Here is a 15,415-nt window from a genome sequence, read left to right as displayed (position 1 = left end):
CACAGTGGAAGGTCAAGTTTTGAATTGTGCAGCACCATAAATATTTATTACTTATTTAATATTTATTGGTTTCTAGTCCCTCTCAGTAGTGGTCAAACTTTCTATGCAACACTGTCAATTTATAGTTATCATGACGCTGCTGTAATTTATCTTTGGTTTGTTCTAATTTATTGCCTCGGTTTTTGGCACCTAACTCACACATGAACCTCAAAGTAGAAGCAGATGTTCGAAAGACGGAAGAGCCAAAACTGGAGTGGCAGAAAAGATCCTTCCCTTCTGAGCTTCTGTTTTGGGAAACATCTTCATTTGATTTCTTGCCGAGAGTCAGACGAGAAGATCGGTGACCCCTGTTTGCTAACTACGAAGCTACAGACGGTTAGCTTAGCTTAGCATAAAGTCGGGAAACGGGGAAGGAGTTGAAGGCAACAAAATCTGCTGTTATGCTTAGTTTAAAACGACAAGTTGTGGTTTTGCCTGGGGGGGGGGGGGTCAGACACACAGTCGGACACACAACCCCTGTAGAGCCACAGCCTGATGTTTTGTGCTCTTCAGTTTTGGTATGTCACTATTAATTAGTGAGGTAACTGGTGAGATTTCGTTACCTCCAGACAGAGCCAGCCTGGCTCTTTACACCTGTTTCCATTCTTTTTCGCTAAGGCTAAGTTAGCCTTAGTTACCAGCCGCTGATCGTAAGTTCACACTTATCACACGGACACGAGGCCGGCATCGATCTCCTCCTCCAATCCGGCAAGGAAGCCAATGAGCATGTTTCCCAAAATGTCTAAACTACTTCTTTAAACCTTATTTCGAGGGATGCTTTGACTCCAGATTCTGAAGATGCAAAAAGTTTGAAACTGCCTTCTCCGTATAATTAAGAGAGTTACGTTCCTCAGTCATTTCCAATCCATCACCCTGCCTGTGTAACTGCTCCGGGCCCTGACAGACTGTTCCCTATGCACTCAATACTCTCAGCTTATTTCCCTGACTGTCAACTAAATTGGACGGATGAGGGGGAGGGAAACATGACGCTGGAAGAGGACGGGACCTGGCACAGGAGCCCTCCATAAACTATAACCTGATGATGACTCGTGTCAACCGGTGTTGACTGAGTGCCAGCGGATGATTTGTGCGGTCATGTTGATAATCTTTCTTGACGGGCACCCGGGGCCATCGTCCCTCTCCCCCAACCCCCCAAATGTAAAAGTTTACATCCGTTCTTGTGCAATTTCATTTTGAACGTGTGATTACTGTGGTCTTGATATGCATCTGCGTTGTGTAAATTGTACAAAAGCTGTGATCGTTTTGCTCCACAGAATGTGACTCGGGCCTTGCGCTGGTTGTTAAAAGTGTTGGCATGGGTATGACGCCTTGACCAGTGAAGCCGGGAGATGGAGACAGGATGGGCATCAACCGGTGGACTCTAGATGTCTCTGTGTATCAGATCCCTCTGATCATGTCTTCTGTCATTTTGAAAAGTTCAATAACAAGGTCATATAGTGATAGTGAAAGAAACTGTTTCCGTGTTAAATGATGCATTCCCCCTCCCCCTTTTTTTTTTTTGCATATGAAGGCGCTTATTGCAAAAGCATATGTTTGTCATGCTGTCACAGTTTATCTGGTGTCAGTGTGAACTCCACATTGTAATAACGTGTCACCTGGAAATTGAAGTGTCCCCGCCGTAACCCCATGAAATCCGCTTCCCCTCCCCCTGCGTGTTCAGAAAGAGCTCTATAAAAGTCATGTTCTGAGTGAAACGCCACCGCAGTCTTGTTTTGTGTCCCGGCCGAGAAACACACACTCATTCACCGCCGTCAATCGGGGCCACCCTTCGCAAAGCTGACTTCTTAGCCGTGCCGACTGATCCGTGCCGTGACTTCAGCGTGTTTGACACGAAGCTCTGCGTTATTTTCTATTAAAAAGACAGTGAGTCACCAAGCGGGGAGGAAGGTGGGGGGGGCTCCAACTGTGCATGAGTGACATGTGGACAGTAACTTAATTTGGTAACGGGGGAGGCTGGTCTGTGTTCAGCTGTTGCGCCTACACTGCAAAAAAATATCCACATCGGCGAGTCGTTTACTCTTGATTCAGACCTTTTCGTGTGTTTCGACCCGAATACACAGCTGAGAATGTTAATTCACATGGAACAAGTCTTTTCTTTTATCTCATTTTTCTACAATAAAGATTTGAAGTTTTTACTATTAACTTCTGAAATGGATTTTTTTTTTTTTTTTTTTTTTTTTTTTTTGCAGTGTGAGTGCTCTCCAGATCCACCCAGCACTTTCCGGACACTTGCTCTGTGCCGACTCACCGTCTGGGAAACCGGGGTCCGGTATAAAACCCGCCGCCAGAAGGAGTTAGGTCAGTTCACTTGGAGGTCTAAGAAACTTGATGCGCGCCTCGGCCGTTTGTTGTTGGATCGAAAAGGGGACTGATTTGCGTGACGGTGATGCGCGTAATCCGAAAGAGATAAAGTTTTACCACAGAGGCGTAGGGAATTTCTGATTCAAAAAAACAAGAAAAGAAAAGAAAAGAAAAGAAAAAACTTTTGGTTGCGGGTTGCTTTGGTACAAAAAGGCGAACTCTTTCTGGTTTTGAACTCAGCTGGATATGGCAGAGGGAGACTTCTACACTATGGGAAGCCGGCAGAGGTTTCCCAGGGATCCGTTTGGAGAGTCGCCGTTCAGGGACCAGTCTCCGTTCAGGGATCAGCTCGCGTCTCGGTTTATGGACGATGACTTTGGGATGCCGCCGTTCCCCGACGACCTGTCGATGGACTGGACGGGCTGGGCTCGGCCGGGCCGGCTAAGCACGCGCCTCAGTTCCTCGCCCTTCGGCGGCAGCTTACGCTCAGGCTTCCCCCAGCGCCAGTCCACGGGAGGCCCCGCGCTGTACACCAGCAGGTACGGGGGGGAGCCCTCCTCCCGGAGCTCCCCCACCACCACCGGGGGGGAGCCCTGGAAAGTTTGCGTGAACGTCCACAGCTTCAAACCAGAGGAATTACACGTCAAAACGAGAGACGGGTTTGTAGAAGTGTCAGGTGAGTTGAGAAGCCGCTGCAGAGATCTGAACTCAATTTAACCACTTTCTTTGGGAGCATGCGTGTCTTTATAATCGAGTCCACTGGGGAAACGGGGCCTTTAATGGGAAGGTTAACGTTACTTTTGGTATTTGGGACGGTTGTGATGGTGTCTTGGGATGGATTTTCTGGAGGTCAAAGCGACCATCAGTTCATACTGATATGAGAAGTTCTCAATCCAGGTTTATTCGCAGAGCACATTTAAAAACAACACCTGCTTTCCAAAGTGCATTTCGACGGGGGTACGATCCAACACACTGGGGTCACGTCCTTTGTGTTGTTTACGAGAATTCGAGGGTTTACATTGTATAAGCACATGGAGGGGGCACATGGTATCTTTCTATTCTATTCTGCTATTCTTTAGACTTTAAATATGACTTTTTAGGCAAAGACTGGTAGGCCCACTGCTTTCTCTGCGAGAAATGCGTTTCTGGCAGAGTGTGGACAGTTTTCATGCAGCCCTGAGACATAAATTTAGTCAGATTAAAGGTCACGGAAAAATATAACTGAACAGTTACAGTATATTTTAACAAAATAAAAAAATAAAATAAAAAAGTAGTAGAACAAAATTACTTTTCTTGGTGGCTGTAGTCCAATTTTCTTCATAGCAAGGTAGGATTTCACTGAGGGAATTTGGACTCCTGACCTCAATATTTCTAAAACTCCTCACTACAGCACGGCTTATCCCTTCATTGTCTTTCGTACTTTTACTTAACGTTTCATCAAATGGTCACATTTAGACAAAATGTGTCAAACGGGCAAGACAAATCCTCATGTGAGACATAAAGGCTGCGGAAAAGAACAGCATTCCTCCCTGTGCACAAGTAAAAAACATTTCAAAATTGGGCATTCAGAAGGTAGCAGTACAGCGTCAGTCACACAACAACACAACACCCTGATGGGCAGGTATCTCAGGATCCTCATACTGATCTGGCCAAGAGATATCATCCCTTTCACTTTGAAGCAGCACAGTGATCGCCTTTGTGGTATAACGTGGTCCCTGCGTTAATGATTCTTGATATGGAAGCGCTGGACGGATTTCAGGGGACTGGGACTCGCACGTTGGCAGGCAGATCCTCAAGCTTAGACACCTGTTTCAGATTCCTGGAGAATCATTCCCTCAGTCACCCATGAGCTCGATTTAGATTTAAGGCAAGGCCCGTGACAACAGTCTCTGTTTACAATAAGACAGGCCACTTGCTGCTATTAAACACCGAAGAGAATGTTCTGGAAATAGGACCTCGCTTTAACCCTGCAGTCTGCGTGCAGCTTTTGTGTCTGCGGGTGTCGTGTTTTAGCTCGTCACTTATTATGGGAGTAAGTTGTGGAAACTTGCTTCCTCAAGTCGACGCATCAAAAGACGAGGTTGAAATTCCAGGGATACCCGGGACTAAGGAGGACACAGAGGACAGCAGGACCCCGTACTCTGTGTTTTTTATAAACACATTGTTGGTATGCCAGTTGGGTCATTCAGTCAGCGCCATGTTGGGCCTGCCTGCCACAGCGACTCGGCCCCTTGTTCTAAAAGTATGACGGGGAGTTTGACACGAGCGTGTTTGAGGTGTTCGGTGCGCGACTTAATAAAACTTCAACAAGGAAGCCTTTTAACGCAGCCGTGATGTACAGCATTTACAGCAGCGTTTCTTTCCTTTTGAAAGGCTTGCTGAATGACGGTTAAATCCACGGTGACAATCATAACGTGTCAACTCAGTTGCAGACAGGTACGGCTGGAATAGCCCCGTAAATGGCAAGTTTTACCCGTGGGCCCCCAATGGTTAAACACAAATTTATTTAGGATTGAGGACGTGTACATTTTTACAATGGATTTTGCATGCTTTCAATATTTGAAGACGGCATGTTTCGGCTAAAATGCAGCGTTAAGTTGATCTTTAAACGGTAAGTCTGGTTAATTTCAACTTGGTGTATTTCCCATAAATGTGGCTATTGTGACGCTGTGGGTCGTGCTATCTTTGCACTCACCACCTCCATTGATGAGGTTCGGGGGAAAAGGGACTTATTCAAAACAGTGTATACTGGGGCAACCAGCGGGAGCGTCCTAGAGCTTTCCAAAGAATTTTTCAAATGTTTGTCTCTGAGTTTGATCCAGAGCAGAACATAGCAGCTAGGAATGGCCATAGGGCTAACTTATAGGGATCTACGGCTGGGGCAACTTGGCGGCTGACCTGATCACCCTGCTTATTCATCCGCACACACCAGTTTGTTTACACGTGTGAGGCTCGACTCTCGCTGCTGTTATACTGCATTCTGAGGAAACTCAGCTAAAGCTAAATGCGGTGGCGAATTCTGCCGTGGATTATTACGAGGGTGAGTCATTTCACTGTGGTGGTCGACTGTATTTATATGAACCAGAGTAAACGGACAAGGAACTAAAACAAACAGGCAGAAAGGAAACGGGAGCATCCTGAAAGACAGCCTCGGGAACCAGAAAAAATGCACGTCTCCACGGATTATGGTAATTCCAGCGGTGTAACTACAAGGACTGATTTTGAAGTGCTAATCAACGTTGTCCTCCCGGAGACATTTAACCAAAAGATACAGGAGACAGAGGCCAACTGGACAAATGCTCAGCCCTCCATAGGGTAAGAAAAAGTGATTACAGCATGTTAAATGCTGTGTGAGGGATTGCAATATTTGTCCCCACCAGCAAACGCTAGCATCTGGTTATATTCCTGGACCGGCTGTAAAAATTTATTCAAAAATGAAAAGAATGTGACATCTCGGATTAGTGTTATGCAGGGTAAATAGGTCAGCCGGCGAGTTGCCCCAGATCCCTATAAGTTAGACATGATGGCTGTTAGCGGCAATATTCAGTGTTTACTTTGGATCGGACTCAGACACAAACATTTGAAAGGTTTATTTGTAAATCCGTAGGACGCTCGTGCTGGTTGCCCCAATATTTGCCGTTTTGTGCGAGGCCTTGTTTCCCCGAATCTCAAAAATGGAGGTGGTGAAGTTAGCACGGACCATAGAGCAACAAGAGACACATTTACGGGAAATACACCACGTTGAAATAAACCAGAATTATCCTGTAATCATTTCAGTTGACACCCTGCTTTAGTAGTGCGCATCTCGAAGGACATTTGCAGTTGATCAAATTTACACAAACCGGCTGACATACAATGAATACGGGGCTTTCATTGCCCCTGAGGCAGATAGGTGGTTGCTGAAGAACAGAGACTGCTCTCACAAGAAAAAATGCAACGTCGGTCATTTGTTCACATTGTTCATCGAATAAGGACTGTCGACTGTCATGAGGAAAGGCGGAAACCTCTTAGCAAGTGAGCTGGGGCGGATTTTTGGGTCAAAAGAGCAACCCATCTTCCACCAGCTGTCAATGTTGGTTTTTTTTGGTGAGATAACCAAAATTTTCCCCTGAGTGACCAAAAATCTTTGAACTTAACTGAACCACATGTTTTAAAGCAGCCAAGTGATTCATGACTTTGATCACTGTTTGCGGCTCGCTGCACTGATAGAAGGAAACACAGTGCATGCCTCCCCCAGTGATAAATATCAAAAAGCTGCTTCCTCCATCTGCAATTATGAAAAATACAGGTCTGTCCTTGATACCTGTGCAGACCGAAAACCTCATCCATAACGATAAGGCACCATCTGCCATCTCTCCTCCCAGAACATACAGTATTACACAGAGCATCTGGAATTTGGCCTCTGTCGTAAGAGACTTGAAAACAAGGAGAGGCAGCGCCTTGTTGGACTACTCTCCAACCAAACCTCTGTTATTCATGAAGTATCTCAGGGATAGAATCAAGGAGCCAGTTTTACGTCTGAAGTCACGATGAGGTTTTCATAACAATCTCATGACTTCAACTGGTGATCTTAGCTCGGTTCTCTCTGGAGTTTTGATTCCGGCCCTCGACCTCCGGTTCAGTCCAGCACTTTCGGCAGGCAGAGACGTCACTGTGGGGGTATAAGGTAGCGCATAGTCGAGCCGGGGGTTGAGGGGTGGGGCAGGCCATGCTGCTCGCGGTGGCGTTGACATTTAGCAGCCCCGGAGCAGCTGCTAGCAAGCCTGAGAGATAGAGCTTCCATAAACAGAGCCTGGGGGAAAAGTCGGAGGGGGGCTTTCCAGGCCTAGCTGTTCTCCCCAGCTTCAGACCAACATGTGTGAGTGTCTTTCTACAGGAGACCCATTCCCGAAAGCAGCTAAAGGGAATAAATGGGTGTTTCACTATCTCTGCATGTTCATTGCAACCCACCCTAAAGCTCTCAAAACAAAAACACTGTTGGGATTGAGCAATGGAGAACTGTGTTTGCCACATGACATTTTTTTTTTTTCGATCTCAGTTACATCAACACCTTCTTCACTTACATCCCTACTGAAGCTGTTGGATAGATTCAAAGAGTCATAGGCGTGTCCTCGATTAACCGCGGCACAGTGTTGAACCTCATCATCTCCGGAGTCATGTAAGGTTACTCGCCTCACTCACTTATTTGCTGATGTTCTTTTTGTTTTGTTTTGTTTTTTTCCAAACAGGGAAACATGAAGAGAAGCAGGAAGAAGGAGGCATAGTGACAAAGAATTTCACAAAGAAGATACAGTGAGTATAATTTCAGTGAAGTCTGTGTATCACAGTGAGTGATAGCTGAACACTCCCTTTTTTCTCGTTTTCCCCACTGGCTTTCTGCACAGTATTAACACGAAGGGCTTCAGTTTTCACCATATGTGTGATATACATATTCCAGATCTAGTTATTTATGATAACTTAGCATTCTTTTTTTTTTTTTTTTTGTCAAAATAACGATTACTGCTTGTCCACCCACTGAGTTTATATGACTCTGAGGTTTCCTTTGAGGACTACGAAAACTGCTGAATTATCTCTACTAGTTGTGAACTAATAGAAATGCCACCAGAGTGAAGACTTTTATGGTGGCGGTGTTAAATTAAACTGACCACTTTACTGTGCACCACTGTGATGAAATTACATATTTATCTTCATATCCTTAAATTTTATTAGTTTAAGCCATTGCACATATGACTACAAGAGATAAGTACCAGGGTAGAAAATAATAAAAAAAATAATCTCTGCTACAAAAAATGATGTTTATTTCCTCTGATTGTATATTTTAACTTTTTCTGGCGCCTGCTGAAAGAAACAAATTGGCTGCAGCAATTTTCACTTGGATTGGTCACTCCTTTTACAAACACTATAAAGCCTAATCAATCAGGGGGATTTAAACGCTGTAAAAAAATCTCATATAAATTCTGCACATAGTGGCCAAAACTAAGATACAACAAAAATGATTCATCAGTTGCCAATAACTGCTCCAGTGAGGTTTTGATAAAGGCTATGTGGCCAAAGTTCAGTGGAGCTTCAGTCTCTTTTGCTTGACGTTCAAACTTATTATTATTATCAGCAGCAAACCTGGAAGAAGGGCAGGACATTATGGTGAATTCTTAAATAGAAGAGTGTGTATAAATATATATATACACACACATACATACACACACACACAAGCACACACACATTTCCTTACTCAGCAACATGACAACACCCTGGATGTCTCACTGAAGTTTATTTATCTCCTAAGAATGTACAAGCCAATACTATGTCCACTTCTCTTACTTAAAATAGTTTTGAACAGCTGCTCCAGAGTCCTGTCAGCTCTGAGTGGACAAACAAGTCTCCAGTCAAAACCTGTCAGCTACAAGCAGTTGCCTCTGACAAAAACGACACTTAGGAACACTAGAATACTGAAGCAGGCACTACATGGATAAGTACTGGTGTGTGGAGCAGTATTCGCGTTGTAAGTCATCCGAGAACAAACGGGCCCTGGAAGTTTCCGCGACCTGCCCGGCTCTCCGCCTCTGCCCGTTTAATTGGGGTAGTGGGAAGACTTCAAACAGCAGCGCTAATCGCGGGTGTGAATCGCCGTCTCGCTGGCGCGTCGCTCCAGTTCCGTTAATTTCCTGTTGGCTAATTAGTCAGCGGTTGTGCTAGCCCCGCGCTGTTCATATCGCAGTCCTTTTTAATTGGAAAGCCTCCAGATCGGGCCCGTGCTCCCCGGCAGAGCAAAACCTAAAGCCAGTGACAGACTGAGCATATAGAGGAGGGAGCGGTGGTGGAGGAGGGACGGGTCGTATATAAATAACTGCCCTCGATACTCAAATCCACTGGCTGTATGAAAGAGAGAGCAAGAGAGGGGGATAGAGATAGTGCGGAGTAGACATTCTTTTGTTTGGCTGAGCTTTTAATTGAAGTGCTTCTGCTTTTTTATTCCGTTTCTTCTTCTTTCTGTATCACTTTTTAAAAAGATGTGTAATATTGTTATGTCGTTATATTATCGGGTTATTATCACTGATGCATTAACGAGTATGGAGGCATTTTAATGTTGTAGCTGGTTAAACTGGGACTGGGTATTTAAATTTATAGCGATTTATAATATATTTTATGAGCTAAACATTTAGTGTGTGTCATATTTAAAGTCCTTCTCTGCAAAGAAACTAGTAACTAAAGCTCGCAGATAAATGTAGTGGCTTAAAAAGTACAAATATTTCGCTCGCTCTAGTAGAGTAGAAGCATAAAAGTACCTCCGGTGTTTACTTAAGTAAAGTTAAATGTTGCTTCCCACCACAGCAACAACAGGTGCAACAGATGCTCCGCCGCCCTTAGTGCAGCAACTCCATGCACCAGGGGCAGGGGGGGACAGCAGATGCTCCTGAAAAACAGTTAACAGACAACGGTTAATAACAGGAATTAATAGACTGATAGAACGTAATCATGGACCGTGCGAGATTGGTGCTTACAGTAAACAGTGCAACAAATTCCTGGAGTAAATGTTTCTGTTCCAAACAAGCGATAAATATGTGATTTATTAACCCAGTACGTTGTTAAATCAGCTCTGAGGGCGAAGGTAACTTTCTAACCTCGGGTCACGTAAGCGCAGCTGCAACACGATGTGCCCTGTCTGCTTGCATGTGGAAGTGTTGTTATTCAGTAACCTCATGTTCCGCCTCTGTTTCTATTCTCATGAGAGATATGATATCACTGGGCTGACTCAGTCCACATGTGTACTGTGTCTGGGTGTGTGGGAAGGAGCGTATGGGTCATATGCTTTGCACACCGCACACTCTCCCTGAACGCATGCACACACACACACACACACACACACACACACACACCAACACACCCTGTCAGGCCTCACTGTCCTGTCTCTCTCTCTGCCTCACCATGTCTGTGGGGGGAAAAGCATATTGGACAGTGTTTTGGCAGCTGTACAAAATCAATGTCTGGGATAAAATGTGCGCTTGCCAGAGGTAAATAAACTCCACAAGCTGGATAGATAAGATTTCCACCGGAGTCACCATGTAATGGACCAGCTGAGTGATTTGACTTTGTCAGAAGGAGCAACTTTGGTTCGTGGCAATTTGGTCCTTGAAGGGAGGTTGGGGGGCTGAGATACTGACACATGTGTAGAGGTGTGTGTGCGGCTAGAGCTGGGAATTGATACAAAAAATATCAAACATCAATACTGGCTTGCACCAACTTCAAATACTAGTTTTAAATTAAATTTTTTCCCCAATATATTACACTAAACAGTAGATAAGTACCAGCCACCTTGGCGCCGTGGCAGCATCAGTCGGTTGGTCCGCAACTTTCGTCCAGACTGAAATATCCCAACAACTACTTAATAGATTGAAATAACGTGCAGTCATTTATGCAACAGGGTTAATCCTAAGGATTTTGCCGAACCCCCGACATTACGTCTAGCGTCACCATGAGGTTAACAGTAATGGTTTTCAGTGAAATGTCTCAACACATATCGGGTGGCTTGTCATGAACTTTGGTATACAGATTCATGCCCTCCCCCGGATGGACTGTCATCACAGCGGTGACTTTTCATCTAGCCGTACCGTGAGGTTGACTTTAGTGGTCAGGAGGGAAATAGCTTGACAACTAATGAATGGACCAACAGCGGGTCAAAGCTTTTGCTAAATTAGTGAAGATATCTCAAAGTCACAGTGGATGGATCAGCACAGAATTTGGTACAGACATTCATGGTTCCCAGAGGATGAATCCCACTGATCTGTGATCCCCGGAATTTTCCTTTAGCGCCACCGTGAAATTTACATTTGTGGTTGAGATTTGGTACACAATTTCCCCCGTAGGATGAACTGTAAAAACTTTGGTGCCTCTCTTGATTTTTTTTCTCCGGCGCCATCATCAGGCCAAAATTTTAATTTGTCCGATACTTTTTTTGCTTTTTCTGACCAAATACAAGTAATGACATTCCCATCAGCCTCAGCTGTAGTTTTATTTATTTATATATATATATATATATATATATATATATATATATATATATATATATATATATATATATATATCTCCTAAGCATTAGCACGTTAGCATTATCACGGTGAGCACGTTAGCATTCTGATGTAAGCACCACTATGACTATGTCTATGACGCCCAGAACTGCTAGCATAGCTGTAGACTCATAGTCCTGTTATCGTAAAGTTGATGACAGACGTTGCACTTTCTTGAAAAAACCTGACCATTTAAATTAGAACATTTGATGATGGTCTCTACTACATCTAAAGTATTCTATATACATGTTCCTCCTCTGTCTTTTAAAGCCAACTCTCCCCCGACCTCTGAGCTGCCCCGCTCCACTTACCCTCCCACCCAACCCTACACCCGCCTGACTGCCCGTGGCCTCGAAACAAAGACATTTTCAGGGTCATACTTCCCGCAACTTATCTCAGTGGACGTATTGTATTGGTATTGTCTAATCTATATAGGACTTACTATAATCCTCGAGTTGGACTGCGTATTTCTATTATTATTACATCTTTCTCTTTATTTTTTATAATTGCCTTTTTTCCGGCATGTGCCTCCTGTAGCATCCCTAGCCCTTTGAGGGGGGGGGGTCTCTATTTGATTTTCCTGTCCCAAGCTTTATTCGATTGTTGAGGTTTTTCCATGTCTTCTTTGTGATCTTGGGCTGCGTCTGGAGATTACTGTTGAAGTGGACCTTTTTTAAAGCTCAATGAAGCACTGTGCCGTATGTGATATTTGACCACAGCAAATAGACCTGACTTGGCTTCTACCCTCGGAGGGCAGACCCACAATCCCCCTCCTCTGAACAGGGCAGCCTGGTGTTTATACTAACTCCCGCGGACACTTGACTGCTCACACAGAGAACTCACAGTGCCCATATTTGGCCATGCTGTCTGACAGAGAACTGAGGTAGCCTGGATCTATCTGTGTGTCTGCCTCTACAGCAGGTCTCGGAGGACTTTCATTCCAAAATGTCACGTGTATTATTTTGAAAATAAGCTTGAAATTAACTTGATAATTCCATATGAATCCCTTTGATTAATTTAATTTAAGATGATAAAATATCACTGTCCCCAAAGTGTATATACAGTATAATGAAATGAAGCCCTCACAAACTGCAGCTCTGGCTGATTTTCGATCAGCACTTTGTATTTTCCTGCACATTTTGGGAGCCAATTATCCCACTCTGCTCTGGAAAATATAACATTTCCAGCATGAGAAATCTCAAAAAATGAAGCGAAGAGGCAAAAAGTCCCTGACACAAAATTAGCCGTTGCCTATATGACGGGTGGGAACAGCAGATTAGGGAAAGTATACGCAGACAGACACTCATTAATTTGAATCCGGCTTCATTTTTGCAAACCTCACAGCTGGATCGACTGTGTGTTTTCTTTCCCTCCTGTTCGTCGCAGAGCTGGAGGATTTTTAATCCTGATGGCTCTCGGTTCATCTCCTGAGTTTGAGATTGTTTTTGTGACTCTAGAGGGAGTGCTAGCCAAGATGGACAGGGTGAACGCTTTTTAATAACAGTCTAAATCCTGAGCCAAGTCGTTTGTTTTTTTTTTCCTCTCCTAAACATACAGCGCTAAAAATCATCCGACTAGAGGTTGTTTATGGGTATTGACAAAGTGTCAATAAAAAAAAAAAAAAGCCAGCATTTAACAGTGTTTGCACAGCAGCTCTTATAGAGTGAAATGTCACAGGGTTTTTCATGACCTCCGAGAAGGAACTTAACTGTTTCTCTAGGCTGTTTCTCCTCACTGCTCTGCTTATTTTGGTTCCTCCCACTCCTGCTTTTCAACATTCTGAACGCACACTGCATTTTCCACCAAGTAAACCCTCTGACAGTAAACTTCTATCCTTGCGTGAAAGACACACACACACACACACGCCTTCTGACCCCCTTCTTCTATGTTTGATCAGGATCCCAGTGGATGTGGACCCTCTGACAGTCTTCGCCTCTCTGTCCCCTGAGGGCGTCCTCATCATCGAAGCTCGGCAGACGCCTCCATATTACCTCTTCAGCAACGAGGGCTCGCCGGCTGGCGAAACGCAGGAGGTGGAGGTCCCCAAGCCCCAAGAGGCACCCATGGTCTAAACCCCAGCCATCTGACTAACATGACAGATCACCCTGCACAATCAATTACAAGTTTGAAAAGATATTTGTGGCCTTCAGCTTCATGTTGTTACAAACCTGGAAATAAAATGTGCAAGATATACTAGGAGATTGGTAAGTCCAGTTGTTCATGTTAAGGCTGCACCAGGCAGGACTTTTATGTAGAAAATATATATATTTTTACAAGCCTTAACAATGAAGAGCCTCATCTTCCCACTAATGGAGATACCACAGATTTTTCCCAAGTATTACCGAATGATTCACTTTTCATTTGCTTCTCTACCGGGCCGCAGCTAACAGTTATTTTCATTATTGGCTAATCTCCTGAATATTTTCTCAATTATGTGTGTTTGTCCTTAAACCATCAGAAAATTGTAAAAACTACAGTCACTTTTTCCCAAAGCCCAAGGTGGAGGTGTCTTCAGTTACCTCATCTTGTTTGACCAGAAGACTGAAACTAAGATTCACAAAAGAGAAAATGGAACCAGTTGATTTTTTCTTTCTTTTTTTTTTGATTTTTTTTTTTTTGTGGCATTTTTGTTTAAGAAAATGACTTAAATGATTAATTGACTTAAAATAGTTACCAATTAATTTTCTGTCTAGTTCAGTTCTATTTCTCCTTTAATTTAAATTTAATTTAAAAAATCCCTGTGACTCCCTTTATTACAAAAAGATCACAGACCAGCTGGATTGGTAAACATGATCATGTTGTCAGCACTTAACTGACGTAACATTTCATGTTTTCTGGGCACTGAAGATCGAAAACAGCTATGGAGCTCCCAGTGTGTAAACTTGTCTTGTGCAGCTTTAATATTGTATTCAGGTGTATCCTGAGGTCACGTAAGAGCTTTTGGGCCACTAATGCATAATGAGTCATAGCATTGTCAATAAAGAGTAGGTCAATATACACCGATCAGCCACAACATTAAGACCAGTTACTGGTTTTAATGTTTTGGCTGATCGGTGTATGCGAATTCCTAAAGAATCCAATTTATATTTGTATTTATATTCACATTACGTTCATTTAGTGGAACAATCTTTGCATCAAACGTGTTGTCTGTGATTTCTTTGGTTTAAAAAAAATGACATGTGCCTTTATTTACTTGGGTGCCTTGACTTCCTTCAGTTCTACCACTATTTATCCCTTTAGTTAATGAATGTCACTTAAACTGACAAGAAAATCAAGTTTTGTGGCTTCAGTAGAGGGTGAATTGTGTGCATTAATACTGTATTCTACCAAAGTGTATTGTAAATATACTTTAATATGTACCAATTCATTATAAATATTAAACTGAGGTGTTCCAGGTTTTGCAATATGGTTTGAATTTTTCTTTTCTATTTGAGCATTCAGAAAGATGGCTGCATGATTGTTGGAGCGGACAGACTGACTTGTTTGCAAAAGACGTTTGTTTCCTGCCTTCTTTTCTGTTGATGTCTTTGTATCGGCTGATGCAATAAAAATGTCCAGCCAATCTCCCAGTGTGTCTTAACATCTGTGTCTTTTATTGAGAACGGCGCCACTCACAGGCCTGGTTCCAGGGATCCAGGGAGCCTGTGGTGTTATTGTTGGATAAGGGAGGGAACTGGGCAGCGGATTAGCGGAGAGCTTAGCGCTGGGTGAGAGGGGCACTGCTGTGTTCTAAAGAATGGGCCGAGCACACTTGGGCAGCGCTGCCAGAGCTTTTGAATGTGGGTGCAAAAATGGGGGCAGTTCCATTGCATGTTGTGTGATGCAAAAATAATGTAATCTTCTCTGTGTATTGGAATCGAGAGGGATGATCGGTCTGGATTTTAAAAGTTTCCAAACTGGAACGACGCTGTGGAATCAACAAAAGGCCTCGACAGTTCTGGCTGCGCAAAGGCGACGCTCTGTGTGACGCGCCCGGCTCACATGAAGCGTTG

At 43.7% G+C, this 15,415-nt stretch overlaps 1 protein-coding gene across 1 annotated transcript; it reads left to right on the top strand.

Annotated features, from left to right (window-relative positions):
* The first annotated feature begins 2,304 nt into the window (after positions 1–2,304).
* hspb8 (heat shock protein b8) lies at positions 2,305–14,068 on the top strand. Its single transcript, XM_040155777.1, has 3 exons — positions 2,305–3,037; positions 7,590–7,653; positions 13,321–14,068. Exons 1-3 carry the CDS (start codon positions 2,608–2,610, stop codon positions 13,493–13,495), a joined length of 669 nt encoding a protein of 222 aa, XP_040011711.1. The 5' UTR covers positions 2,305–2,607; the 3' UTR covers positions 13,496–14,068.
* The last annotated feature ends 1,347 nt before the right edge of the window (positions 14,069–15,415 follow it).

Source organism: Xiphias gladius, chromosome 19 (genome assembly GCF_016859285.1).
Source record: "Xiphias gladius isolate SHS-SW01 ecotype Sanya breed wild chromosome 19, ASM1685928v1, whole genome shotgun sequence".
Lineage (NCBI taxonomy): Eukaryota > Metazoa > Chordata > Actinopteri > Istiophoriformes > Xiphiidae > Xiphias > Xiphias gladius.
Note: the sequence above shows the minus strand (reverse complement) of the source record. Positions and strands in the feature narration are given on the sequence as shown.

Bases quoted from the DNA above. Each gene is read 5' to 3' on its own strand.
- hspb8 (XM_040155777.1), top strand. From the start codon at position 2,608: ATGGCAGAGGGAGACTTCTACACTATGGGAAGCCGGCAGAGGTTTCCC. The intron at 3,038-7,589 runs GTGAGTTGAGAA...TTTTCCAAACAG, and splicing joins CGGGTTTGTAGAAGTGTCAG to GGAAACATGAAGAGAAGCAG. The intron at 7,654-13,320 runs GTGAGTATAATT...ATGTTTGATCAG, and splicing joins AATTTCACAAAGAAGATACA to GATCCCAGTGGATGTGGACC.